This window comes from Anastrepha obliqua, chromosome 1 (genome assembly GCF_027943255.1).
Source record: "Anastrepha obliqua isolate idAnaObli1 chromosome 1, idAnaObli1_1.0, whole genome shotgun sequence".
Classification (NCBI taxonomy): Eukaryota; Metazoa; Arthropoda; class Insecta; order Diptera; family Tephritidae; genus Anastrepha; species Anastrepha obliqua.
In genome coordinates, this window is record NC_072892.1 from 19203653 (window position 1) to 19229405 (window position 25753).

The window sequence follows — 25753 nt, forward strand, 5'->3', positions numbered from 1 at the left end:
GTGCACCACAATATTGGGTATGGGAATAAGTTTTCGCACCTTCTTAGCTAAAGTTACGAATTGCTTAAACAGTTAAATAATAGATATTATGTGAAGTAAGTGCCCTTGGAAGCTACAACTTTACTCCATCAGGCTGCATACGGATTCCTCTGCCGAAAAATTCGAGTTCTTTTGACTTGATCCATTTATAGAGCTAGTTTAAGATGCTCCCATAAGAAGCGAACCGCTCTCCAACAAGGGCTGACTGCATTGATCGGAACAGATGGTAATCCGAAGGTGCAATGTCTGGTGAATACGACGGGTGGGGCAAAATTTCCCAATTCAGTAATTCTAAATATTTCTGGACCGACTTTGCATCGTGTGTTATGGCGTTGTCATGCAGCAAAATCAGTTTGTCATGTCTACCCTCCCATTCCGGCCGCTTTCTTTTGAGAGCTCGATTCAAACGCATTAGCTGCAGTCGGTAACGGTCGCCAGTGATGGTTTCAGATGGTTTAAGGAGTTTATAATAGATGGCACACTTCTGATCCCACCAGATGCACAACATAACCTTTGAAGCATGAACTTTTTTTTTCGCTGTCGATGGAGCTGGTTCACCTGGTAGGCTCCAACATTTTCGACGCTTAGGGTTTTCATAATATATCCACTTTTTCATCACCAGTGATGATGCGATGCAGAAAACTTTTTCTTTTCTGTCGTTCAAGCAGCATCTCACACGTCACCAAATGTCTCTGGATATCCCTCTCGATGTCTCCTTCAATTGATGTGGCACCCAGTTACCTGCTTTCTGGACCATTCGCATCGCGTGCAAACGTTTACCGACGGTTGATCGACAACATACAACTCTTTAGACATATCATCAAGGGTTCGACATGCATCTTCATCCAATAATTGTTGTAGTTGAGTATCTTAGAATTTTTTCGGTGCCATTTCGTGATCTTTATAACTCACATCGAAATTGCCACTTTGGAAGCGTCGAGACCACTCTTTACAAGTTGTATCTGATTGAGCGTGATTACCGTAAATACTGATCAATATACGACACGTCTCAGCTGCACTTTTCTTTAAAAGCTAATAATGAAGCATGACTTCCCGCAAAAGCTATTTTTGCGGGACGAACGTGGACATTTTAGACGTCAGATAAAAAAGGATCTTTACGCTTCAAACAAATGTCAACTACTGCGATCGAGACCTCACAATAAACCTTCAAATAATCAGTATATTACTACAACACAAAAAAGGTATCAGCAGCAACACCTCTTTTACGAGGGCGGAAACTCACTCCCATACCCAATATAAAAATATGCTCTTAGACCAGCAATGACCCATTAAGGTGTTATATACAGTTAGAAGGCTGAAAAAAGCGAATTTTCCAGAATTTTTTCTAAGAAAACTTTTAAATTTTTTTATCTAATATTTTATGCACATATTATGTTATCTTTTAACTGTATTTTAAGACTTAGTATTAGTAAAAAATATATTTGGAAAGGAGCAACAACTGATCTCCGGGAGCTCCTCTGAAAAAAGAGGAGTAATGTTAAGTCTAGTAATTAATCGAAGGAATAAGCAAAATAAATTTTTTTGGCAAAATGACGGTTTCTCAAAAAAAAAATCGATTTAAAAAAAAAATGTCGGCCTGAAATTGTTTATCAAAAAAAGATATTTATCGCTCAGAAAAAATCTTTAAATAATTATTAAAAAATATATATTATTTAAGAAGCTCGTATTAAAATCTGAGACTAGCCGGTTTAGCCGGTCGAGTAATGTTGGTCACCGACTTTGAAAACACCATTTCGAGAAAAACGCGTTTAAGTTTGCCTTGTACTTTCATGTACACTGAAACGCCTTTTCAAATTTGCGTGTAACTTCGAAAATATTCACCGGAACGATATTAAATTTTCTGTGTGTATTCTTCAATATATGTACATTAGGAAAAAAAACTGTTTTTAAATCTTACTGTATATAACCCCTCTTATCAGTCGGCTTCAAAAAATCGATTTTTTTTACTGCAATCGATATTATAGGAGAATATGCCCTCAAAACTTTCTGAAAACTTTGAAACACGTTTTCTCAAAACCATGTTTTTGAAAATGGCGTGTAAGATTTAAAAAAACGACGAAAATTATCGTTTCAAACCGATAATCTATATAAAGATAATTAAAATGCGCAACTAATTAACTAACCAAATACAAAAAAAATCATTTTTTAATGCTTGAAAAAAACAATTAATAATTAATTGTGTGTTCATTTTTTCATATTTTTATACAAGAGTAGTCTTTTATATGTGGGAAAGCCTTCTGAATAAGACAATATTTTTCTTTTGTGTTTCAGGTGAAAACTACGACCGCAACGAGAAGCTGTGCGAGATCCCTCATATGTCCGCCATTTTGTTTTTCTATTTATGTTAAAAAATTGTTTATTACTCTTCAATCATGCCTTCAAATAAATGCAAAAGATTATTCCTGTGTGTCGCTTTTTTCGCCTCGGAAAAAAAATTGAGAAAAAACACCTTTTTTAAAGCCACTGATAAGAGGCCCCCCTGAATTCTTACTGTATATAACCCCTTGAATACAACTCATTACTCTTCTCCCGCTCAAACTTCCCATTCGCCGTCAAGACTACCTCAGGCTGTGTACACATGAAATTAGGACATAAATGAAGGCAAATCTCACTTAAGGAAAAAGTTTAAAAACTACCGAATCGACGTTAATCTTTATCTAATCTTTTTTATCTTCACTTAACCGTTTTTTATCTTTATCTAAAAGTTCGTAACGACATTTTGGATTACTGCAATATGCAAATGTCCTGAAGAGAGAAGTGCAAATTTATTCCATTTACTTCTATTATCATTTCATTATTATTTTCCATTTAGAATTAATAGCCAAATCTCGTAAGCTCTAAAAAATAAAATGCGACAAAGCAAGATAAGAATGTAAATGTCAGATTTTATGAACAGTCAATGCACGATAGGATTAGGATGCAACGTATATACATTGGAACAACGAATGATGATATACATACATACAAATTACATATACTCGTGCATGTATTACTTTTATTATATGATGATTATATGTATTTATTATATATTTGCGACAGATTTTATGCAAACAATATCTAAGGTGCTATCTAAATTCAGCGCAAACGCCCCTACAAAGATTTGTAACGTATTTAGAATGGACTCGCATTGAATCTTTTCAGTTACAGCTGGTCAATTAAGGTGTTAACATCAAATCTGTATAAAAAACAAAAAAAAAAAAATGAAGGTCGAACCTAGTAATCCTGTACCAGCCTGGTTAACCAGAGAGTATCTGGAAGCGGCATTTCGCCGATATAAAAACGATGACGCACTCCGAATTACCGAACTGGACATTAAGTGTGACACGAGTAAAGGCGAACATTACTTAAGCGTTTTGACGCGCATCAAAATCAAATTTCAGTTAAGCAACAACATCACTGAATGTGGCTCCTACGTTGTCAAGGCTTGTTACGATGATGATCCTCTTTCCACACAAATCATCAGAGGCTATGATGTCTACAACACCGAGATGGTTATGTACGACAAGGTCTTACCGAAATTGTTGAAAATACTGCAAGAAATTGACAATTGTGCCAAGCCATTCGCGGACACCATTCATGTGGACTACGAACATTCAGTCATCATACTGGAAGATTTGGCAGTACTGAATTACGGTACGGCTAATCGGATTGCGTATTTGAATGAGACAAAAGTGAAATTAGTTCTAAGCAGCTTAGCCAAAATGCATGCAGCCGCCGCCGTGCTAAACGAACGTACGCCTGGGGTGCTGAACAAACTAAATATGGGTTTGCACAATCGCTCAACAAAGGGTCTTGCACCGTACTTTGAAGGCTTTGTCGAGGTGTGCGCCAACTTTGCCGGCAAGTGCGAATCGTTGGGCCCTTACTATGAGAGGAAACTGCTGCAGCTGAAGCCAAATGTGATGGAATACTCTGCAAGGGTGTATGAGCCTCCACAAAGTTATTTTCAGACGCTCACGCACGGTGATCTATGGACTAATAACATTCTTTTACGTTATGTCGACGCAGAGGCTAATAAAGTGGAGGGCAACTTGAAGCAACTTAAGAATGCCGTTCTAATCGATTTTCAGTTCAGCAGTTGGTCATCACCAGCAGTGGATCTTCACTATTTCTTCAACACGTCGCTGCCAAATGAGTTGCGCATAGACCGACAGGATGAGTTGGTGCGGTACTACCACACCGTATTAGCGGACACATTGAGCCAGCTGAAATATAGTGCGCGTATACCCAGTTTGCATGATATCTGCGTGCAAATGGAAGCCGGACGATTCTATGGTAATTGGATAGAAATCTTTTGAATTGCGAAGAAAGACTAAAAGCAAATACTGACATTTCTTTCAGCGCTAACTTCTACAGTGGTTAACCAATGTGTGATGATAAACGATAAGGCCGATGATGCTGAGTTCAGAAACCTTATCGGTTCAGATGAACGCGCGTCTAATTTTAGGGCCAATGTGTACACCAATAAAGCAGTGCAGGAGAATATTAAGTGCCTCTTGCCGTACTTCGATCGCAAAGGACTGCTGGATACGCCTCAATAAAGGAGTATTTCATTATATAAATGGCAATTTTACAAATTATACCGTTAAAATTTTAGTAAAAATAAATGTTTACTGATATTTCAATTCATTAGTAACTTTTTTCATTTAAGGGAAATTCAATTTCCCTGGAAAGTTTTTTGGCCGAACACTATCCGAAATACGGACTTGTGGCAGATCAGCGAGCAAGATCCAATGCAAAAGGTGATAAGTGGTCGTAAATGGCGATGGATCGGGCACACTCTCGGAAAGGACAGGGAAAGCATTTGCAGAACAGCATTGGAATGGAACCCACAAGGACACGAAATACTTGGAGGCGTTCTAACCTTCGTGAACTAGAAACAATTTACCAAATGTGGGATGCCGTAAAGAGAACAGCGATTAACAGAATAAGATTTAAATGTTTTGTCGAAGCCCTATAATAAATAATAAAAGAATAAAAAAAATTCCATTCACGACTTACTGCAATTCACTGATTTTTAATGCTCCTAATTTAATTAATTTTTTACGGCGGCCACCGTAATTGCTGTTGTTGTTGTAGCGGTATACTTTGCCCTGTCGGTATAGTGCAAACCACCGGTCGTCCTCGTCTAGCTCGTCTAACGGTAGGCCCAGGAAACTTGCTGTTTCGACAGGTTGGCTCCAGAGGAAGAGGCGTATTAGATGAGTGGCTGTGATGGGGGAATGTGAAAAGGTGGTTAGTGTCGTGCGGGATGCCTTCACATGCCGGACATATGTTTGGTACGTCGGGGTCTATTCTGGATAAGTAGGAATTTAACCTGCTACAGTACCTAGAACGTATTTGTGCCAAGGTTACGCGGACTCCCGGGGTAGCAGGAGCTCTTCGCCTGCAATGAGTGGTGGTTGGACGCCGATAACGGCATTCGGGGGAAGGGAGCTTACGAAGGTAATAAGTGTCTCCCGATGAGTGTTGTTGATTGTCTGTCTGTACACTGTCTGGTCCAGTAATTGCCGTAGTCGTCAGGATTTGTTACGAACCAAATGAAAGAAAAAAAAGAGGTTTCTGTAAAGTCGGTTTACTGACGATAGTTTAACGTGATAACGTCATAAGAAAATACTGATTGAATGGTTGCATTTTTCAAAAGAAAATTTTAATTTTATTTGTTTGATAGATATTTTGTATGGATATAGAGAATGAGTTAACATTAACATAACATAATATACTTTAACATAACATATCATAACATAACATAACATGCTGTTCAAGCAAGGTAACGACGCATGAGCAAGATAAGGACGCATTTTTTGGTGCGTGCAGCCGGCTACATAGAATTATAAGACGTTATCACGTCAAAAAATAATAATAACATTAAAACAACAGGTATTATTAACAAACTTGGTTTTATTTTAAATTCTTCAAGTGAATCAAATTAATAATAATCAATAAGAAGGCATATGCAAATACAAATACGTGAATTTATACATGTACATATGCGCATATACATACACATATACGCTCACTTAAGTAGGAGAGAGCAAGATGTCGAACGTTGCCGTTTGCTTTGTTTGCTTTGTCGTTCGTTCCGCGCTTTCGCTTGCAGTTCATTCAAGGTAACGGCAATGAGCAAGGTAACGACAAATGAGCAAGGTAACACTAATGAGCAAGGTAACGACACATTTTTTCGTGCGTGCAGCCTGTTAAATCGTATTATAAGACGTTATCACGTCAAAAATTATAAATACTGCGTTCCAGCCCTCTTTAATATAAAATGAATTTTTTCATGTACTCATATCACATCTTTTGGAATTATTTTCATATATATTTCTCAACAGAATTAAATGATTTGTTTTATGTTCAAGAGACACAAATGCAGGCAAATAAATAGAATTGAGCAATTTACTTTACTTCTGCTTCTTCTTAATTGACGCGATACTGGCATACGCGATTTTGGCCGAGTTTAATAAAGTGCGCCAGTCGTTTCTTTCTCATGCTAACAGGCGCCAGTTGGACACACCAAATAAAGCCAAGTCCTTCTCCACCTGATCTTTCCAACGCAGAGGAGGCCTTCCTCTTCCTCTACTACCACCAGCTGGTACCGCATCGAATACTTTCAAAGCCGGAGCGTTTGTATCCATTCGGACGACAAGACCTAGCCAGCGTAGTTGCTGGATCTTTATTCGCTGCGCTATGTCTATATCGTCGTGAAACTCATACAGCTCATCCTTCCATCGCCTGCGATATACGCCGTTGCCAACGTGCAAAGGTCCAAAAATCTTACGCAGAATCTTTCTCTCAAGCACTCCAAGCGTCGCTTCATCGGATGTTGTTATCGTCCACGCTTCTGCGCCGTACGTCAGGACGGGCATGATGAGAGCCTTGTAGAGTGTTAGTTTTGTTCGTCGAGAGAGGACTTTACTACTCAATTGCCTACTTAGTCCAAAGTAGCACTTGTTGACAAGAGAGATTCTACGTTGGATTTCAAGGTTGACATTATTATCGGTGTTGATGCTGGTTCCTAAATATACGAAGTCTTTTACAACCTCGAAATTATAACTGTCAGTTACGTGGGTGCTGATACGCGAGTGCGCCGACTGTTTGTTTGATGACAGCAGGTACTTTGTTTTGTCCTCGTTCCCCGCCAAACCCATTCTCTTTACCTCCTCATCCGGTTACGAAAACACCGAACTAACAGCTCGGTGTTTAAGGCCGTTGATGTCAATATCGTCGCTATACGCCGACAATTGTACGCTCTTATAAAATATTGTGCCTGAGCGATTAAGTTCTGCGGCTTGCACGATCCTCTCCAACATCAGGTTAAAGAAGTCACACGAATCACTCTGTCTGAAACCTCGTTTGGTATCAAACGGCTCGGAGAGGTCCTTCCCAATTCTGACGGCGTTGCTGGTGTTGAGCAACGTCATCTTGCATAGTCGTATTAGTTTAGCGGGGATACCAAATTCAGACATCGCGACATACAGGAAATTCCTTTTCGTACTGTCGAATGCAGCTTTGAAGATGACGAAAAGATGATGTGTGTCGACTCTCCTTTCATGTGTCTTTTCCAAGATTTGACGTTTTGTGAATATTTGCCGCCAATCAGTTGGTTGACGGTGGGCGATTATAGGCGATAATTGGCACAGATTGCAGGATCACCCTTCTTATGGATTGGTCAGAGCACACTTAAATTCCAATCGGCAGGCATGCTTTAATCCGACCATATTTTGCATAGGAGCTGATGCATGCACCTTACCAGCTTCTCACCGCCATGTTTGAATACCTCAGCCGGCAGTCCATCCGTTGTTCTTTAGCCGCGTTATCGCCATTCTCACCTCATCATGGTCGGGTAGCGGAACGTCAATTCCGTCGTCGACGATTGGGGTATCGGAATCTTCACATTCTCTGTGACATGCGCAGCTGTCACTATCTAACAGGTTCGAGAAGTGTTCCCTCCATAATTTAAGTGTGCCTTGGATGTCAGTCACCAGATCACCGTCTTTGTTCTTACAGGAAAATGTCCCGGTCTTAAAACCTTCTGTAAGCCGCCAAACTTTCTGGTACTTTACTTTTACTTAAGGCGAAAAAATTAGCATTTCCGTTGAATTTTAACCGAGTAAAAAATAACCTTTTTATATTTGAGCGCTTGTTTCGCGGGTATATCGATTTTCACAGGTATAACAAAAATAGTGTAATTTTATGTATCCGGAACTCCTCCTTGGAGCATAGGGCGTAATTTTGTAGCACGGTGTGTTTAAAATTAGTCAAACTAATTTTTTATAGTGGAATTTATTTATTGATTAGAATGCATGAATAGCCGTATTTTTTTTTTTCAATTTCGCGCGGTAACCTTTAACACCAAAATGATGCAGTCTGTCATTTTGATGGGGGTTCAATTAAATTATTTAAAATACTAAACGTTAGAATATTCTTTTTTAAACTACACCACATAGGTGCATACGAGTATATGTGTGTAGCAAATAAATATTTGTACCCGTTTCACCTTCCAGGCACACTACTTTGAGATAAACTGTAGATATGAGCGACGAAACTCTCTTACCGCACAAATTATCATTTTTATCAGCTGCCTCTGGCTGGAACTGATTTCACAACCGACTTCAGTTATAAAAGCATCTTCTTTTATTTATTATAATACTTGCGGACACACGCTCCGAGTGTTCAGTTGTGCAAAGCGGCATTTATATTTTTTGTGCTAATCAGAATGACTAAAACTACTGAACCCGCTGCGGCATGGCTGACGAAGGAATACTTCGAGTCAATTTTACGTAAATACAAAAAAGATAGTAATCTCACAGTCACCAGTATTATTGACGGTTCCGGTACATCGAAGGGTGACAGTTACATTAGCAATATGACGCGTGTCAAAGTGGAATATCTTTTGTCGAACAACAAGGAGCCACAATACGGCTTTTACATTGCAAAAACCAGTTTCGAAGGTGACCCAGTGATTGAAAAAATTATGAAGGATTTTGATGCTTACGGCAGAGAGATGTTTATGTACGATAAAGTGTTACCACAGATGAACCAACTATTGTTGGAGATCGGAGACGACGATAAACTCTTTGCCGACACAATCCATGTGGACTTTGAGCGTTCGGCGATTATTTTGGAAGATTTGTCAGTGTCACACTTTGCAATTGCTGACCGTATAGCCGGCATGGACGAGCAACAGGCCAAGTTGACTTTGAGGAAATTAGCCAAATTCCATGCCACCGGTGCAGTGATGAACGAACGCATGCCGGGCGTTTTAACGAACTTGCATGGTGGGTTCCTTAGACGCTCGAATCACGCCTTTGAGCCTTTTTTCCAAGGTATGACTGAGGTTTGCGCTGATTTCGCCGGTGGCTGCAAAGAGTTGGGCGCTTACTACAAGGAAAAATTGCTCAAATTGAAGCCCGTCATATTCGAGTATGCAGTGCGAAGTTTCGATCACAAAGAAGGACACTTTCTGACGCTTGTACACAGTGACATGTGGGCAACTAACATAATGCTGTCGTTTGAAACGGAAGGCCAAAAGAATGGCACAAAAAGCGTTAAGGATGCGCGCCTAATTGATTTCCAGTTCAGTAATTGGTCGTCACCAGCAGTGGATTTGCATTATCTAATCAACACTTCGTTCGTGAGGGAGCTGCGTATACAGCGCCAGGATGAGCTTATACAGTATTACCATGGAGTATTGGCAGACACGCTGCGAAAGTTCAACTATGGCGGTCATGTGCCGACTTTGCATGAACTGTGGGTGCAGCTGGAAGATCGGCGATTTTACGGTATGTTGGTAGCTTTGTAGTGTTTTCTTAAAAAAAAAAAAACAAGACAAAAATTAAAAAATAATTAACACTTTTTTTATATTTAAGCTTTTACATCATCACTAGTAAATCATCCTTTAACGATAAGTGAAACTACTGAAGACGCGGACCTTAGAAGTTTGACCGAGATCAGCGAACGCTCCAGGAACTTTTACAAAAATTTATATAGTAACAAAAGAGTTCAAGATGTCATGAAAACACTGTTGCCATTTTTCGATCGGAAAGGACTACTAGATAGAGTAGATTAGATTAAAAACTCATAAAATAATTAAGTAAATAAGATAATGAAATAGCACTAAACCAAGTAAATGGATTAATTATTACATAAGATAGGCAAGCAGAAAAGACACAAATTTACTATCAGCATACCTTGTAATCAGGCACCTCACACCGATTAGAAGCCCATTACTCTTATCAATGCGTGCATACAGTGGTCACACAATTTATTCGTACACCCTGCGTAGAACGTGGAAATTTTTAGCTTTGCGCAAAATATTTGCTGAGAAAATATATACCTTTTGAGGTCACTGTAAGAATGTTACATTCCGAATGAATGGCCGCAAACAAAACTCCCGTTATTTCGACTCACACTGAAGGGTTCTAAGGAAAGCAAGCAGACGTAGCAAATTGCTGCAAAACATTTATTCGTACGCTATCAGCTCATGTTATTGTTGCCGCAAAAGTAACAGTAAACTCGTTTGTGTTTTTACTATCGTTTGTTGCTGAAAACGAAATAAAGTTGGTTAAACGGGACGAAGTGCGGATTTGCCTTTTTTTCCTTGTTCACTCCTCTCGAGAGCATAGGACCTCGACAACACTCAGTTTTACGTTGGTTTCGTTAATTTATTTTAATTTTTGACAGCGTAGGTGATTAGTCTGCCGCTACATTTAAGGGATTTATCATTAGAAATGCGTAAAATTGTTATTAAATTGTACGCGGAAAAGAAGTCTCTGCGCGAAATCGGCAAAAAATTGGCAAATCGCATTCTACGGTGCAAAGTTTTATTGCTAATTACGTTAATACTGGTACATTGGCAGCTAATCACCACCAAGCCGAAAGGCGAAAATATTGACTTCACGTGCGGAACGCAACATATTAGCATCAGTCGCACAAAATCCAAAAATAACCTGCACGATACTATGCCGAAATATTCAAGTATTTGCATAAAAAAGTAAGCTCACAAACGGTTCGTAATTGCCTGCTTATTTGAAAGAAAATGTATACGTCGATAAGTCAGCAACAATTCAAGAGCTAAAGGATGAGATAATTCGGCACATTAACGGCATAGAACTTCAATTATGCCTCAGCGTCATCGAAAATTTGGACCATCGGATGGAGGTGTGCCGCCATGGCCGCGGCGGTCATTTGGCCGATATTTTGTTCCATACGTAATTGAGCCATACTAATATTATCATAATAAAGAGAAATGGCAATAATTTTCTAAAAAAATTGTATTTTATTCAAAATCAACGCCGGCCCTTGAAACTTAACCACCCTTTAGATAAAAATTAATGTTTGTCTGTATGTCCTCGATGAACTCAAAAATTTAAATCAAGTCCTTTTTAAGAAAGTTGAACGAATAATAAATTTTTACTTATACCGCCCTGCAATGCCAATAACTTTGCTTTTGTCATTTTAATTAAAATTTATCGCTTTGTTTAAAATTTTCGCTTTGTTTATGTGTTTTACTAATTTAATTTATGATAATTGTGACTATTCCTTTTATATACTTATAAAGGGTATTTTTTTGCTGCATGAGAACTATCGATATCGATAACTATGGTTTGACAGCTGCCCTTCTCAGCTAAGTTCAAATTTCTGTTCAGCAAGGTTTGGCAAGTCGTCATGAATCGTTTAACGCCAGAGCAACGCTTCCAAATTGTGGAAAAAACTAATTTGTTCGCGAAGTTCAGAGAGAACTGACTTCATCATCGGCCCTTATTTCTTTCGAAATGAGGAAGGAGCTGCCGTTACGGTGAATGGCGAACGCTATCGAGCCATGATGACGGAATTTGTTCCAACAAGGCGATGTAACTTGCGATGTAGCGCGCTTAACAATCGATTTATTGCAATATTCAAGCCTCTATTGACGCCATACGACCAGATTTATTCATTCCAAGAATATTTTCCAAGTTCCCAAGCTCTTAAAACAACACCCTTTACTTAAAAAATTCTTCTATACGTCGTTTGGTTAGAATAAAACACTCAAATAATAGCTGTGTTTCGATGGTCAGTAATCGGGATCCGGATACAAATTTTGCATGCATATGCAACAACAACATAAAGACCCTGATAGAGATCTGATTAAATGTATATACGTTCGGTTCGTTCTGTTCTTCAGTATTTCCTTTGAACTTAAGTAATCGCCTAAGTCTGGTCGTAAATATCTTAAATGCATTTTTTTCGTAGTGCAAAAACATAAAAATTATCCGTATCGTTCCAGTGGGAATTGATTGTGATACTGAGCTGGATAACCCGAGGAAACATGATTATTCAGGCAGGAGAACTTCTCATATTGAGCCCCCGCTTTGTTTCCAGCAACAACTTGAAATGCAGAAATACATAATTTTTCAAGAAGTTGTGAGATACTTGGACGTCTTATTGCACCACCCGTGCACCTTTTGTTTGGCTGTATTTCAACATTATTGGTTCTGATATGGATGCCTCGAGAAACTCAAACTAAAGTATTCTAATAATTATTTCGTATATTGTAAGGTAGTGCCTTGTTTTGCATTTTACATCCAGGAGTTTTTACCACATGAAATACTTACCTGCCTTGAAACTTTCCAAAACTATGTATCTTAATTCCTTACTTCATTTTCCACTCAGGTTAGATTAGGTTGAGTGGTTGTCATTCGACACACTTGGATCTAAATAGGCCCATTGTGATACCACTGGAGCTCGTCCTTTACTCTCCTGAGTCTTCTCTGAACTAACCTGTGGATTTAGTGAATTTTGTTAATTTCGGTAACACTATTTGTGAGATCTCTTCAATGCTGTTAAGAAAGGCAAATCCAAGCGTAGAAATCATTTTTCTGTATAGATCATCACATGCACACTGGAGGTATTCCACGATTTCTTTTTCTTCAATCTTTTGACAGCTTCGACAAAAGTCATTATGTGGTATACCCAGTCTATTTGGGCCGGCGTGGTTCCATTCTGGCCAAGTTTGGCTACTTATTTGGCAAGATGATGATTGTCTCCAACTGTCATTAGCAGCATTGATGGAGTTAGAGTCTATTAATAATTTGCACGTATCTGAGAAAATCTGTGTTAGTCCATTATCTTCTTGAATATTTAGTGTTGTAACTTTCCTTGCAAGCTCATCTGCTGTGCAATTACCTTCTATATTTCTATGGCCGGGCACCCACATCAGGTGTATTTCAAAATATTGCGATACTTTGCATAAAAATTTGTGGCACTACCACTTTTGACGTGTTTTTTACTGACTTTAACGATATCAGAGCTGCCTGACTATCCGAGTAGACATATAAAGGGTAAACAGGTAGGAGGTACTTTTTCCAATAGGGCTTTTTTTGATAGATTACGCGTGACTACTGGCAAACTAAATACATAATTTCTTTCAGTATTCATAGACATTTTATCATGGAAGGACTTACGCCTCAACAACGACTACAAATCCTTCAATTGTATTACGAAAATGGACGCTCTGTGAAAAATGTTCATCGCGCGCTCAGGCCAACTTATGTTGTTCAGCGATGAGACCCATTTAATGGCTAAGTACCATAAATAAGCAAAATTGCTGTTTGGGGGCTGAAGAGCAACCCGAAGCCATTCAAGAACAGCCATTACATCCATTGAAAACAACCGTTTGGTTCGGCCTATGGGCTAGAGCAATCATCCGCCCACATTTCTTCCAAGAGGAGGCAGGCGTCAATGCAACAGTGAATGGCGAACGCCCTCGCCCCATTTTGATGTCGGAAATTGAAGCCCGTGATCTCAACAACATTTGATTCCAACAAGACGGCAGACGGCGCTACTTGCCATACAGCCCGTAACACAATAGTCTTACTGCGTCGTCGTTTCGGTGAACAATTTATCTCTCGTCTCGGACCAGTGAATTGGCCACCAAGATCGTGTGATATTACACCTTTGGACTTTTATTTGTGGGGGTATGTAAAGTCTAAATGCTTTGTGGATAAACCAGCTTCGATTGAGCCATTGGAAGCCAACATTACTAAAGACATTCACGAGATAACGACCGAAGGCCTCCAGCGAGTCATTCGAAATTTGTATTTACGGATGGCCGAAATACGCCACAGTAGAAGCCAACATTTGAAAGGAATTATATTTAAAAAATAAATACTACGAATTGTACACAAAAATAATAAACATTGCCCAAGCAAATGAATTTCCTTATTTCATTTTAATTTAAAATCCGATACCCCTTTACTTGCCTCGTGGGTAGGGATTTCTTCTTTAAGAGCAAAAAGCCCTCTTTAATGGCGATAACTTGTGCCTGAAAGGCACTACCGGGATTAGGCAAGCGAAGAAATTCGCTTATGCTCAGCTTTTCAGAGTAAAGGTCTTCACTTACCTGATCATTAAGATCAGATCCGTTAGTTAACATGACTCTATTTTCATCATCTAACGTACCACTGTCGCAGTCCTCTGTAGAAGCGAATATTGTGGTAAGAATTTTATTAAAATGTTACAGAAATCTGTAGTAGCTGGAACAGTGGAAGATTTTTCTAATACGGTCGAATGACCTTTATTGAATGTTTTTAGGAATGCGAGTTCCTTGAGCCTCAATGCTGACTTGGCAGCTAGTTGCTTGCCATATAAGTCAATTGATAAATTGCGTTTAGTGCTGCTGTGGGAGTTGTTCTAAGAGCTCCACTTAAACACATTGCGGTCCTTTGAATACGAGTAAGACCGTTCACAATGATTTTTATCAAGTTCCGGTAACCAATCTAATATTCCGTACAGTACAATCAGTCTTACCACTGCTGAGTAGAACCAGTGTACTATTTTCGGAGATAAACCCAAAGATAACCCTGTGGTTTTCTTGCATGAGTAAAATGCTGTTGAGGTTTTCCTCACTCTGTCTTCTGCGGTTAAATTCCAATTTATTATTATTATTATTATTGATTCGCTGTTTGTGCATTGCGACCTGGAGAGATCTATTGTGCAGCCATGCAGCCTACTCGAACAGTTTGATGCTATTAATAAATCTTAACACTGCTGTAGGCTTAATTTCTACCATGAGGTTTGGATCTATGGCTCCATTTCCCAGGTAATTTAGTCTGCGTCGTGCCACTGCTGGGCGGTCGCATAGAGTATGTTCTGCTGTTTCTTGTGCCTCTTTGCAGAGTCTAAAGGAATCGTTTTCTACCGCACCTATCCTTTTCATGTGATAATTAAGTTTACAGTGTCCTGTTAGTAGTTCAGTGTAAAGTTGTATGCCCTTTCCGCTTAAGTTAAGGATTGCTTCTGCCCTCATCCGTTCTGGATCTATGAGTCTTTTCGATTGCCGCTTGTCCGATTGGGCTCTCCAGTAATCGATTAGGCCTCGTTATTCGTGGTCACGTAGAAAGGCATTTTTGAAGCTGTTATTTACCCCGTAGAAAGGTTCGGGACCTATGAAGGGAGTTTTTGCCCCCTTTTTCGCTAAAGTGTCCGCAATTCCTTCATGCCCCTCATGTCCCGGAACCCACAGCAAGGTAACAAAGGTTCTTGATGCTAGGGTGTTGAGGATTTTAAAACATTTCCAGACCAACCTTGATTGGAGTGAGAAGCTATCCAGCGATTTTAGAGCTGCTTGACTGTCAGCGAGAACGTTAATATTGGCACCGCGCGGCGTGCCTCTCCGTAGACATTCTCTGGCGCACAGCTCTAAGGCGTGGACCTCCGCCTAGAAAATGGAAGTGGTTTTTCCCATTGCAACTGCTTTTTTGAAATGTGGTCCGGCAATTCCAGTCCCGGCAGTAACGTCTTCCATTTTGGACCCATCAGTAGACCACACCTGTGCGCCCTGTTTTAGGAATATTTCATTGTTTCGCCACGCTAAGTGGTCACTAATGACCACTTTGAATTTCTTGGAAAATTCTAGTTTCCTTTACATCTTGTCGTGAACTGTTAGACACAGAGAGTTCGGGATTGAACCAAGTACTCTTACATGTCCTGTAAGATTGCCTTCTTTGCGATGAAGTAGATTAGGAAGCCTGAGATCTGCACTGATTGCCATCACTTTGGCTAAGATATAATGGAATGAGTCCAGTGACCATTCCTAAAGCTGCTGTGGGGCATGTTCGCATTGCTCCCGTAACGCTCAGACAGGCTATTCTGTATATCTTGTTAAGTGTTATCTGAGTCTTAGTTTGGTCTACTTCTGGCCACCATATCAAATTCCAATTTAACTTTCTATCTAATACCAAGTCTAGGTAGCGCGCTCTCTCGCTGAACGACAAGCTGATTCCATTCAATCTCGGGGACCTTACGTCTGGTAAATGATGTTTCCTGGTAAATAATACCAGCCATACTCACCTTAATTAAACATAATTTTTCTTTTTTTGAAGCATTTTCATATAAATACTGGATTTACCTTATCCTAACTAAAATCGACTTTTATTACAGTTTGCTTTCTATTTTACACCAACAAGCATTTTGTACAATACATACAGACACGCTTAGGTGAATTGCGTAAATACTACAAGAAATCGTTTAGAAATTCATATCACATTATTTTAGTTGCATATGTATAAGTAAATGCAAATCATTTTCACGCATTTGTTACTATTGGATCTCATCTAGCAGTCTCCTGCGATCGAAGTAAGGTAAAAAGGCTACGGTGCTTTCTTGGGTCCTCTTGTTTGTGTACAACAGATTGCGAAAATTCCGCGAGCGTTCCCCGTCTCCCATAAAGGCGCTAAACTCGGCTTCATCGGTTTTGTCATTAATGAGTAAAGCCTGACATCCCAGTGACGAAACCACAGCTATGGGGTAATTTTATTTACATAAATGACTTATAGCTGACGCAAATATGCCATATTTAGTACGTACCATAGAATCGGCGCGACTCCATTTGCACACACAACTCGTGCAATGTGGGAATGTGCCCACCGTAGTTTAGTTGACGCAACGTATCCGCTAAAAAGCCATGATAATATTGGATGAATTCATCTTCACGATGCAATTTAAACTCCAATGGCAGCGATGTGTGGAAAAAGTAATGCAGATCGACAGCCGGTGAGGTCCACGCGCTGAATTGAAAGTCAATCAACAGAATGTCCTTGATTGTCTTGTCACTCTTCGACGGTTCGTCACCACTACCGCTATACCTTAACATCACGTTATTTGTCCACAAATCGCCATGCGCGAGTGTTAGAAAATGCCCAGTCTGCGGCTCAGTAGCGCGCGCTCCATATTCCATAGCATGCGGCTTCAGTTTCAGCAGTTTCTGCTTATAATACGAGCCCAAAGCTGTCGATTTTTCGGCAAAGTCGCCACAAGCATCCAAAATACCCTCGAAATATGGCGCAAACCCATTTGTTTTACGATTGAACATTCCGCGCTGCAATTTATTCAAAATGCCGGGCATGCGCTCGTTAAGCACGGCGGCTGTGGCGTGCATTTTGGCCAATTTCTTCAACGTCAACATAGTTTGTGCCTCATTCATGCCAACCAGGCGATCGGGTATGACGAATTCAAGCACCGCCAAGTCTTCGAAGATTATGGCTGAGTGCTCGTAGTCCACATGAATGGTGTTGGCGAAGAGTTTGTCCGTATCACCGATTTCCTTTAGCAGCTCAGTGAGTTTTGGCAAAATTCGCTCGTACATCAACATCTCCGTTCTATAAATATCGTATTTGCTCATAATTCCGGATGTGAAAGGATCACTATCGAGCATAGTTTTCACAATATATGAACCATATTCGGTTTCTTTGTTGCTTAGCTGAAAGCCGACACCAATGCGCGTCATCACACTGGCATAGTTTTCACCCTTTGCCGTTGCCGGTTTAATATCAAGATTTGTAATGGTGAGTCCTTCATCCTGTTTGTATTTGCGTAAAATAGGCTCGAGATACTCTGTGGTCAGCCACAGCGGCGCGGGATGGAATGTTGTGTCTTTCATTATATAAGAATAACTGAAAGCAGAAGCGCTCGTATGCAATTGAAATTAGTTTGTGCGGTCGTGTTGGTCTTCACTCAGTGAGAGTTTACTTTATTCTGAAATCTTTATCACGCCAGACGCCGGCATATATACCCGATGTTGGGCGGGCTCTTAACGCCCGTAGCTGCTTGGGGGGTGCTGCCAGTGCATGCACAGTTACAACAGACACGAATATTTGCGATGCTGATATGCAAGTGCAAAAACGTGAATGTGAACTATCATTTAGATATGTACATATGCATGTATGTATGTGTGTGTGCACGTAGCACTATCGCTTTGTAATAAAATATATTTTAAGCGATAAGTTTGTGTACTATTTACAAATATTATATAATTCTTATTATCATGCCTACGTGTGTGTGTGTGTGCATTTGAGTGCATTAATATGGTCCACTTTTTCAAGTTCAGGCATTTGTTTACTCACCGTGGGAATCATAGCTGTAACGGCAAATAAGTCTTTATGACAAAATAAATGCATGAAACCAAATTTCATTATTTTTTTAATTTTATTTGGTGTATAGATATTGAAGGTAGGTAGGTAGGTTAGAGGGCAAGAGTACCCCAGGCAGGAGTACCCCAGGTACACTACACGTAGCATTTACGTGCCGTTTTGATACTATAATGTGGACCACTAACTAAGAAAAAATTTAGGGAAGAGAAAACCGTCTACAGCCATCCAGTGCTGTTGATGTAGTGGAGGAGAGAAAAGGGATATAGACTGAAGAATTTCTTTAAGTCATCCCCAAAGGGCACGCTAAGGAAACTCAAAAGCCTAGCCGCCAGAGCCGAACATTTGCAGAGCAGAGAAAGTGCTCAACAGCCTCTTTCTCTGTAGGATCCCCACAGCTTCTGCAATAGGGGTTGTACGGAATTCCAAGCTTCTCCGCAAGAGTACAGATCACCCAATGACCAGTGAAAACCGCAATGACTTTGGAAATTTAATGGCGGGGGATTCCCATAACCTTAAGCGTTCTATTTCTATCGTATTGAGGCCATAGTGTTTTCGAAATAGCGCACGATAAGACAGACCTCCATCTGTTTTGCGATTTTCCTAGAAAGAAATTGTGTAGTTTCCCTTTAACAACGGACAACGGGACACCGATGTCTGCGAGGGGACAGCTGATATGGGTTTCACTAGACAGGGCTAGTATACTGGGGCGGCAGCCCTTGGTCGGGAAAAACCCGAGTCATTCCGGTACGTAGAACCGGCTGCCATGGGAATGCACTCACCGCCATAAACGCCCAGATAAATCGCGGGCTTAACCAAAACCGCCCCTGCGAGAGGACTGTCCTAGTAGCGTTGGACTTGAAAAAGGCTTTCGATACAGTCAGCCATTCCACGCTACTAGATGACATTTATCAGTCGACACTCCCGCCTGGGCTGAAGAGGTGGTCCGCGAACTACCTGAGCGGTCGGCACTCGTCAGTGATTTTTCGAGATCAAATGTCAAAGCAGAGGAAGATTAAGCAAGGCGTACCGCAGGGTGGTGTCCTTTCACCCTTGCTTTTTAACTTCTACATCTCGAAGCTCCCCCAACCACCAGCGGGAGTTTCCCTGATCTCATACGCTGACGATTGCACGATAATGGCGTCGGGCAATGACATCGATGGCCTGTGTTCCAAAGTGAACAACTACCTCACCGACCTTTCTCGCTTTTTACTGCGAGGAATCTCCAACTTTCCCCCACCAAGTCCACGGCGACCCTATTCACCACCTGGACAAAGGAGGTCAAGCTGTCCCTTAAGGTAAAAGTCGATGACACACCAATTCCGACTGTGAATAACCCCAAAATTTTGGGTGTAACCTTTGACAGCTTGCTCTCCTTCTCTGCGCATACAACCGCAATTGCCACTAAAGTCCAAAATCGCAACAAGGTCCTCAAATCGCTGGCCGGCAGCACTTGGGGCAGAGACAAAGAACTGTTGCTTTCGACATTTAAGGCAATTGGCCGGCCGGTTCTCAACTATGCTGCGCTTGTCTGGTCGCCTGGAACTAGTGATTCGCAGTGGACTAAGCTGCAGACCTGTCAAAATACCGCCATTCGGACAGCGACCGGGTACGTCCTGATGTCACCTATCCAACACCTTCATAACGAGGCACAAATGCTCCCAGTTGCGGAGCACAACAAATTGCTCAGCAAGCAGTTCCTGCTCGGATGTTACCGTAGGTCCCATCCCTGCAGGCACCTGCTTGAGCCCGAGCCGCCTCCCAGGCACGTCAGGAGACACCTCCTTGACTACGCTGGCGATATCCAGGACAAGACCGACCGTAACCTACTGGACCGGACAGTATTTAGACAGTCTATAAACGACATTCACCGGGAGACCGTTACCACCTTCTTGAACTCCCGTCCTGTGAATGCCGTAATCGGAGTCCAACCACCACCTATCGCAGATGAAGAGCTCCAGCTTCCCCGTGAGACCCGTGTAACACTGGCACAACTACGTTCTGGATACTGTAGCAGGTTAAACTCCTACATATCCAGAATCGACCCCGACATACCAAACACATGTCCGGCATGTGAAGGCACCCCGCACGACACTAACCACCTCTTCACATGCCCCCTCAAACCGACTCATCTAACCCCCCTCTCCCTTTGGACCCAACCTGTCGAAACAGCATGTTTCCTGGGCCTACCCTTAGATGAGCTAGACGAAGACGAACGATGATATGCCTACACTGACAGGGCTACCTATGCTGTTAACAACAACAACAACAACAACAACAACAACAACAACAACAACAGGGGACAGCTGAAACCGATTCTGTCGACCCCTTCCTTGCAAGCTCGTCGGCAATTTCATTTCCTTCTATATTTCTGTGCCCAGGAACCCAGATAAGGGAGATGTTTCCTGCTCGATCGAGATGTTCGAGTTCCTCCTTACAGGAGTTCACCAGAAGAGAGCTGCAATACGGCGACGACAGTGCCTTAATCGCATCTTGGCTATCGGAAAAAATTTTAATGTCTCCCTCCCAACAGCTAGTTTTTGCATAAAATTGTGCCATATTTCATCAGTACTTTAAATTCTCTAATTCCAAAAATGAATTTGGAAGTCCTGGTTCGTTAAATATTCAATAAAAATGTTATTTTTTAGGAATATATTACAATTTTGTTCTTTTTTGCATAAATCGTGCTAAGTATCTGTTTATAAACTGTGAGTGTACGAATAAATTGTGTGATCACTGTATGTACATATAAACGTAACGCTACACTTATCTACACTACGCTACATTAAAAGCATGCAATTAACACCAGCACAAACATACATACATCAAGCCACGGCATCCAACTTTGATTGTGAATTTATATTTGCAAAATACTTAGAATTGCGTCGAAAGGAAAATATTGATTGATTAGTAGTTGCAACTTGTCAATATGCAAGCCGGTACTTCTGAAACAATATAAAGCAGTCTATAACTTTTCCAATTTTATCGTTTTAATGTGAATTTGCTGGATCATAACAGTTACGTTACATTTTTTTTTTTTTTACTTATTATTACATATTTCTTTCTCGCACTAACAGCTTAAAAATCCCATCCAGCGTATTCCTTAACCACGTCCTTATTCTCTTTGCGATGTCTGTGCACTGCGCTGGCCTCGCCTTTGGCCACACAATGCTTGCGCATTTCTCGCCTTTCTTTGGCACCCAAATTCTTTCGAATGCGATCTGTCACTACGGACGGCGCTATTGTGCTGGCATTAGTTGAGTATGAACGTTGACTGCGTGTGTCGTTCAAGAGCTTCTCAACCATTTTTAAGCGATACATGCGTGAGTTGGGATCCATGTTATTCAGCTCCGGAACATTATCAGTTTCCAAATCGTTAGAACTCAACGATACAGCATCGATGTCGTGATTATCGTCGCTGACGACTTCAGATTCGTTATCTATTACTGCTTCAGTTGATATGTTATTTGGCTGGACACCTGTGGCTTCCAAACTGTTGGTGATATGTGTTTGCGGCAGTTCACCTGGCAGTTCAGCTTCTTGGTTTAGGTTTATGTTTGCCAAATATTGTGAACACGATTCAATGTAACGACGAATGGAATCGTCAGCGGTCTTCGTAGTTTTCATTTCGCTGAAACTAACCTCATTTTCAAGCTGTCGCCGATATGCTTTGAGGTCTTCGTCCGCGCATTTCCCACTGGGCGTTTCGTCAATATCTGCGCCCTCGCAATCATTAAATTCTTCATCCTCATCGTCTTCAATCATGCCATATTCCTGAAAAAATCAATCGCAATGAAAAAACTTAAAAAATAAAAAAAAGTTATAAAGGGTTTCCCAATAACAGGGGTTATGAATGAATGGATTGCGCTATCGAGAGATGATTAACGATTTTTTATGGCCGGAATTGGATGGTATTGATCTAGACAACGTTTATTTTCTACAAGACGGCGCAAGCAACGAAACTATTGATATTTTACGGGAAAAGTTTCCGGACCGTGTTATCCCTCGAAGAGGTGATCACAATTGGCCACCAAGATCTTGTGATTTAACACCTTGTGAATTTTTTCTTTGGGGCCTCGTAAAAGAGAAGGTCTACGCCAACAGCCCAGGGTTGATTCAAGACCTCAAAGATGGAATTCGTGCGGCTATCGCGGACATAGGGCAGCCATTTTGCAATTCGGTTATGGAAAATTTCATGAAAAGGATATTGTCCTGTAAGCGTGATCGTGGTGATCATTTGACTGATGTTATTTTCCAGTATTAACGGCATACCTCCCTCTTTTTAATGAAATAAACATATGCTCATTTATATTAAAAAATTGAATTTTTCTTTAAATATCAAAATAACACCTCTTATTGAAAAACCCTTTAGTACCACTATAAGCTCTTTCTGGGGAATGTGAGGGAAACTGTTTTATAGGTCCACAAAATTTTACTTATTAACGTGAACAGTTAGCGTTCAAAATGTATCAGATGCCTTTTAATTTCCATTACTCTACATTCTTTCTCAGATCTCTAATTATATCAATATTCGTTTATGTCTAAATCTCTTAATAAATACGGCGGCCGCCGTAGCTGTTGTTGTTGTTGTTGTAGCAGTATAAACATTCCCCATATTTACATACGGGGATTGCTGCTGGAGTGACAGTCCTTGGCCGGATATAAATCCGGGTCGTTTCGGTAACGTAGAACCGACTGTCGGCCGCCGTAGCCGAATGGGTTGGTGAGTGATTACCATTCGGAATTCACAGAGAGAACGTTGGCTTGAATCTCGGTGAAACACCAAAATTAAGGAAAACATTTTTCTAATAGCAGTCACTCCCTGGGGCAGGCAATGACAAACCTCCGAGTATATTTCTACCATGAAAAAGCTCCTCATAAAAATATCTGCCATTCGGAGTCGGCTTGAAACTGTAGGCCCCTCCATTTGTGGAACAACATCGAAACGCAAACCACAAATAGGAGGAGGAGCTCAGCCAAACACCCAAAAAGGGGGTAAGCGCCAATTATATATATATATATCGTGTAAAAAGTGAATTAGCTGTAATGCGTATGAGCGAATGCAAATAAACTTCAAAAATCTTTGCGTTATGCGAGTTTGTATGTACCGGACACAACTTATTTACAAAATAAAATATATATGAAACAAAGTTATACCTGCAAAAGGTCTCTCTCCATTTCTTTGGTGAACCCGTATCCAGTGCAATGCACTTCAGCGTCCAAGTCGTCCTCACGTTTCAAATCTGTGAATTTTGGATAATCTTCACTTTCGTAGCCAAATTTTCTGCGGAACATTTCGCGTACGCAATTTACATCACGCTCGAAGAAACTAAATACCAAATATATGTAATTATTAAATATGTAATAATTAACAATAGCGCAGAAAGTTTTTTCTCACAATTCAGCGTTTTCATGTGAGGTAGACATCATTTGCGGAAAATCAATTAGAATTGGCTTTCCATCATCAGTGACCATTAAATTGAACTCATTGAAGTCGCCATGAATGACTCCAGCATTACCCAGACGCACAATCAAGTTCATTAGGTCATCATACACCTGCTCAACGTCAGTCAACTCTTGTACTTGTGTCCTATTATAAGGAAGCGGTGATGTTTACTAACAATTTTATGTGCATATCATTTTTTGTATAGCTTACATTGGCCAGCCATTGACAAGCTCCATTAAGACGCAATGACGATTAAAGTCGATAGGTTTAGGTACTGGAAAGCCACGATCATATAATGCGCTCATGTAGGCAAATTCGCGAGTGGCCGATATACGCGATAAATACAGCCACGAAGCCTTGTGCCGTCGCCCATGGTAATCTCGCTTTGCCTTTATGTTACGAAAACAGGTACGCCCCAGTCTGTGCAACTTCAAACATATTGGTTGATCATCCTCGTCCGCAACGACATATATATTGGATTCTTTGCCTACGCCAATTTGGTTGCCGAACGAAGCTATAGAGCCGCGCAATGTCAGCGATTTCAAGGCCAAATAGTCATATCCTGTATTTGTGAGGCGATATCCATCAACTGTAGAAAATGAAGAATTGTGTTACATGCTTGCACTGCCAAATCAAACCGAAATCTTACATTTCTTTCCACGCTCATAGGAAACTAGTTTGTGTTTGCATAGCTCCCGCAGCAGTTTATGCACTCCACCAGACTTTAGATTGGCAATGGAAGCAGCCAACTGGCCGGGAACAAGCTCGTGGTTCTTCATGCCCATTTCGATCTGTAGGATATTTTCAATTACTCTAAATTACAATGCACAACTAAATAGCTATCCGATACAAACCGCAGTGAGCACCCGAAAATCCTCCTTTGTTAAGTAGCGAAGTATTGTAACATTAAGCTTTCCCATCTTGGTTTCAGCGCTTCACAAACAGAAATTTATTATTTAACTGGCCAATAGAAAATCACAAAAAATTTGAGTGTGAAATTAAGAAACACGTTGCGGGCAAAAGAAAACAAACTCGAAAGGTGTTCATCTTTTATACAGAGATGCATTATGGATTAAATCAGCTGTAGAAAATACAGCTTAACGTAGACAGCGCCACCTGCCCGTACTTTTTTCATTAGAAATGGAAGCATGACACCATGGTTGATAGGTTACTAGGCTTGGCCAATAACAATGCTGAAAAAAAGAGGTTGTCTGTAAAGTCGGTTTACTGACGATAGTTTAACGTGACAACGTCACAAGAAAATATTGATGGAATGGTTGCAATTTTCAAAACAAAATTTTAATTTTATTTGTTTGATAGATATTTTGTATGGATATAGAGAATGAGTTAACATTAACATAACATAACATAACATAACATAACATAACATAACATAACATAACATAACATAACATAACATAACATAACATAACATAACATAACATAACATAACATAACATGACATAACATAACTTAACATGCTGTTCAAGCAAGGTAACGACGCATGAGCAAGATAACGACGCATTTTTTGGTGCGTGCAGCTGGCTACATAGAATTATCACGTCAAAAAATAATAATAACATTAAAACAACAGGTTCTATTAACAAACTTGGTTTTATTTAAAATTCTTCAAGTAAATCAAATTAATAATAATCAATAAGAAGGCATATGCAAATACAAATACGTGAATTTATATATGTACACAAGCGCATATACATACATATATACGCTGACTTAAGTAGGAGAGAGCAAGATGTCGAACGTTGCCATTCGTTTGCTTTGTTTGCTTTGTCGTTCGTTCCGCGCTTTCGCTTGCAGTTCATGCAATGCAATGAACAAATGA

The 25753-nt window shown here is 40.4% G+C and overlaps 3 protein-coding genes across 4 annotated transcripts; 1 reads left to right on the plus strand and 2 right to left on the minus strand.

Moving 5' to 3' along the window:
• Nucleotides 1–3188: 3188 nt before the first annotated feature.
• Nucleotides 3189–10638, plus strand: LOC129241472 (uncharacterized). The gene is made up of 4 exons (XM_054877848.1): nucleotides 3189–4335; nucleotides 4402–4598; nucleotides 8720–9842; nucleotides 9930–10638. Exons 1-4 carry the CDS (start codon nucleotides 3261–3263, stop codon nucleotides 10127–10129), a joined length of 2595 nt encoding a protein of 864 aa, XP_054733823.1. The 5' UTR covers nucleotides 3189–3260; the 3' UTR covers nucleotides 10130–10638.
• A 5804-nt stretch (nucleotides 10639–16442) lies between these two features.
• Nucleotides 16443–18083, minus strand: LOC129247555 (uncharacterized). Its single transcript, XM_054886723.1, has 2 exons — nucleotides 16906–18083; nucleotides 16443–16838 (listed from the first exon to the last, which is right to left on the minus strand). The coding sequence occupies exons 1-2, from the start codon at nucleotides 17975–17977 to the stop codon at nucleotides 16639–16641; spliced, it is 1272 nt and encodes a 423-aa protein (XP_054742698.1). The 5' UTR covers nucleotides 17978–18083; the 3' UTR covers nucleotides 16443–16638.
• Nucleotides 18084–21129: 3046 nt separating this feature from the next.
• Nucleotides 21130–24956, minus strand: LOC129247544 (uncharacterized). 2 transcript variants are annotated; one of them, XM_054886710.1, is made up of 7 exons: nucleotides 24765–24956; nucleotides 24560–24701; nucleotides 24121–24499; nucleotides 23863–24054; nucleotides 23622–23793; nucleotides 21540–22238; nucleotides 21130–21409 (listed from the first exon to the last, which is right to left on the minus strand). In XM_054886710.1, exons 1-6 carry the CDS (start codon nucleotides 24828–24830, stop codon nucleotides 21543–21545), a joined length of 1647 nt encoding a protein of 548 aa, XP_054742685.1. In that variant the 5' UTR covers nucleotides 24831–24956; the 3' UTR covers nucleotides 21130–21409; nucleotides 21540–21542. The 2 variants fall into 2 exon arrangements, with proteins under 2 accessions (XP_054742685.1, XP_054742678.1); XM_054886703.1 differs by lacking the exon at nucleotides 21130–21409 and having other exon boundaries at nucleotides 21433–22238.
• Between the last annotated feature and the right edge of the window lie 797 nt (nucleotides 24957–25753).

Coding starts and splice junctions, on each gene's coding strand:
- LOC129247544 (XM_054886710.1), bottom strand. CDS start 24,830: ATGGGAAAGCTTAATGTTACAATACTTCGCTACTTAACAAAGGAGGAT. Junction 24,702..24,764: donor ATTTTCGGGTGCTCACTGCG/GTTTGTATCGGA, acceptor AATATCCTACAG/ATCGAAATGGGCATGAAGAA. Junction 23,794..23,862: donor TCACATGAAAACGCTGAATT/GTGAGAAAAAAC, acceptor TTTGGTATTTAG/TTTCTTCGAGCGTGATGTAA.
- LOC129241472 (XM_054877848.1), top strand. CDS start 3,261: ATGAAGGTCGAACCTAGTAATCCTGTACCAGCCTGGTTAACCAGAGAG. Junction 4,336..4,401: donor GGAAGCCGGACGATTCTATG/GTAATTGGATAG, acceptor CATTTCTTTCAG/CGCTAACTTCTACAGTGGTT. Junction 4,599..8,719: donor GACTGCTGGATACGCCTCAA/TAAAGGAGTATT, acceptor TACTTGCGGACA/CACGCTCCGAGTGTTCAGTT.
- LOC129247555 (XM_054886723.1), bottom strand. CDS start 17,977: ATGAAAGACACAACATTCCATCCCGCGCCGCTGTGGCTGACCACAGAG. Junction 16,839..16,905: donor GGAGTCGCGCCGATTCTATG/GTACGTACTAAA, acceptor ATTACCCCATAG/CTGTGGTTTCGTCACTGGGA.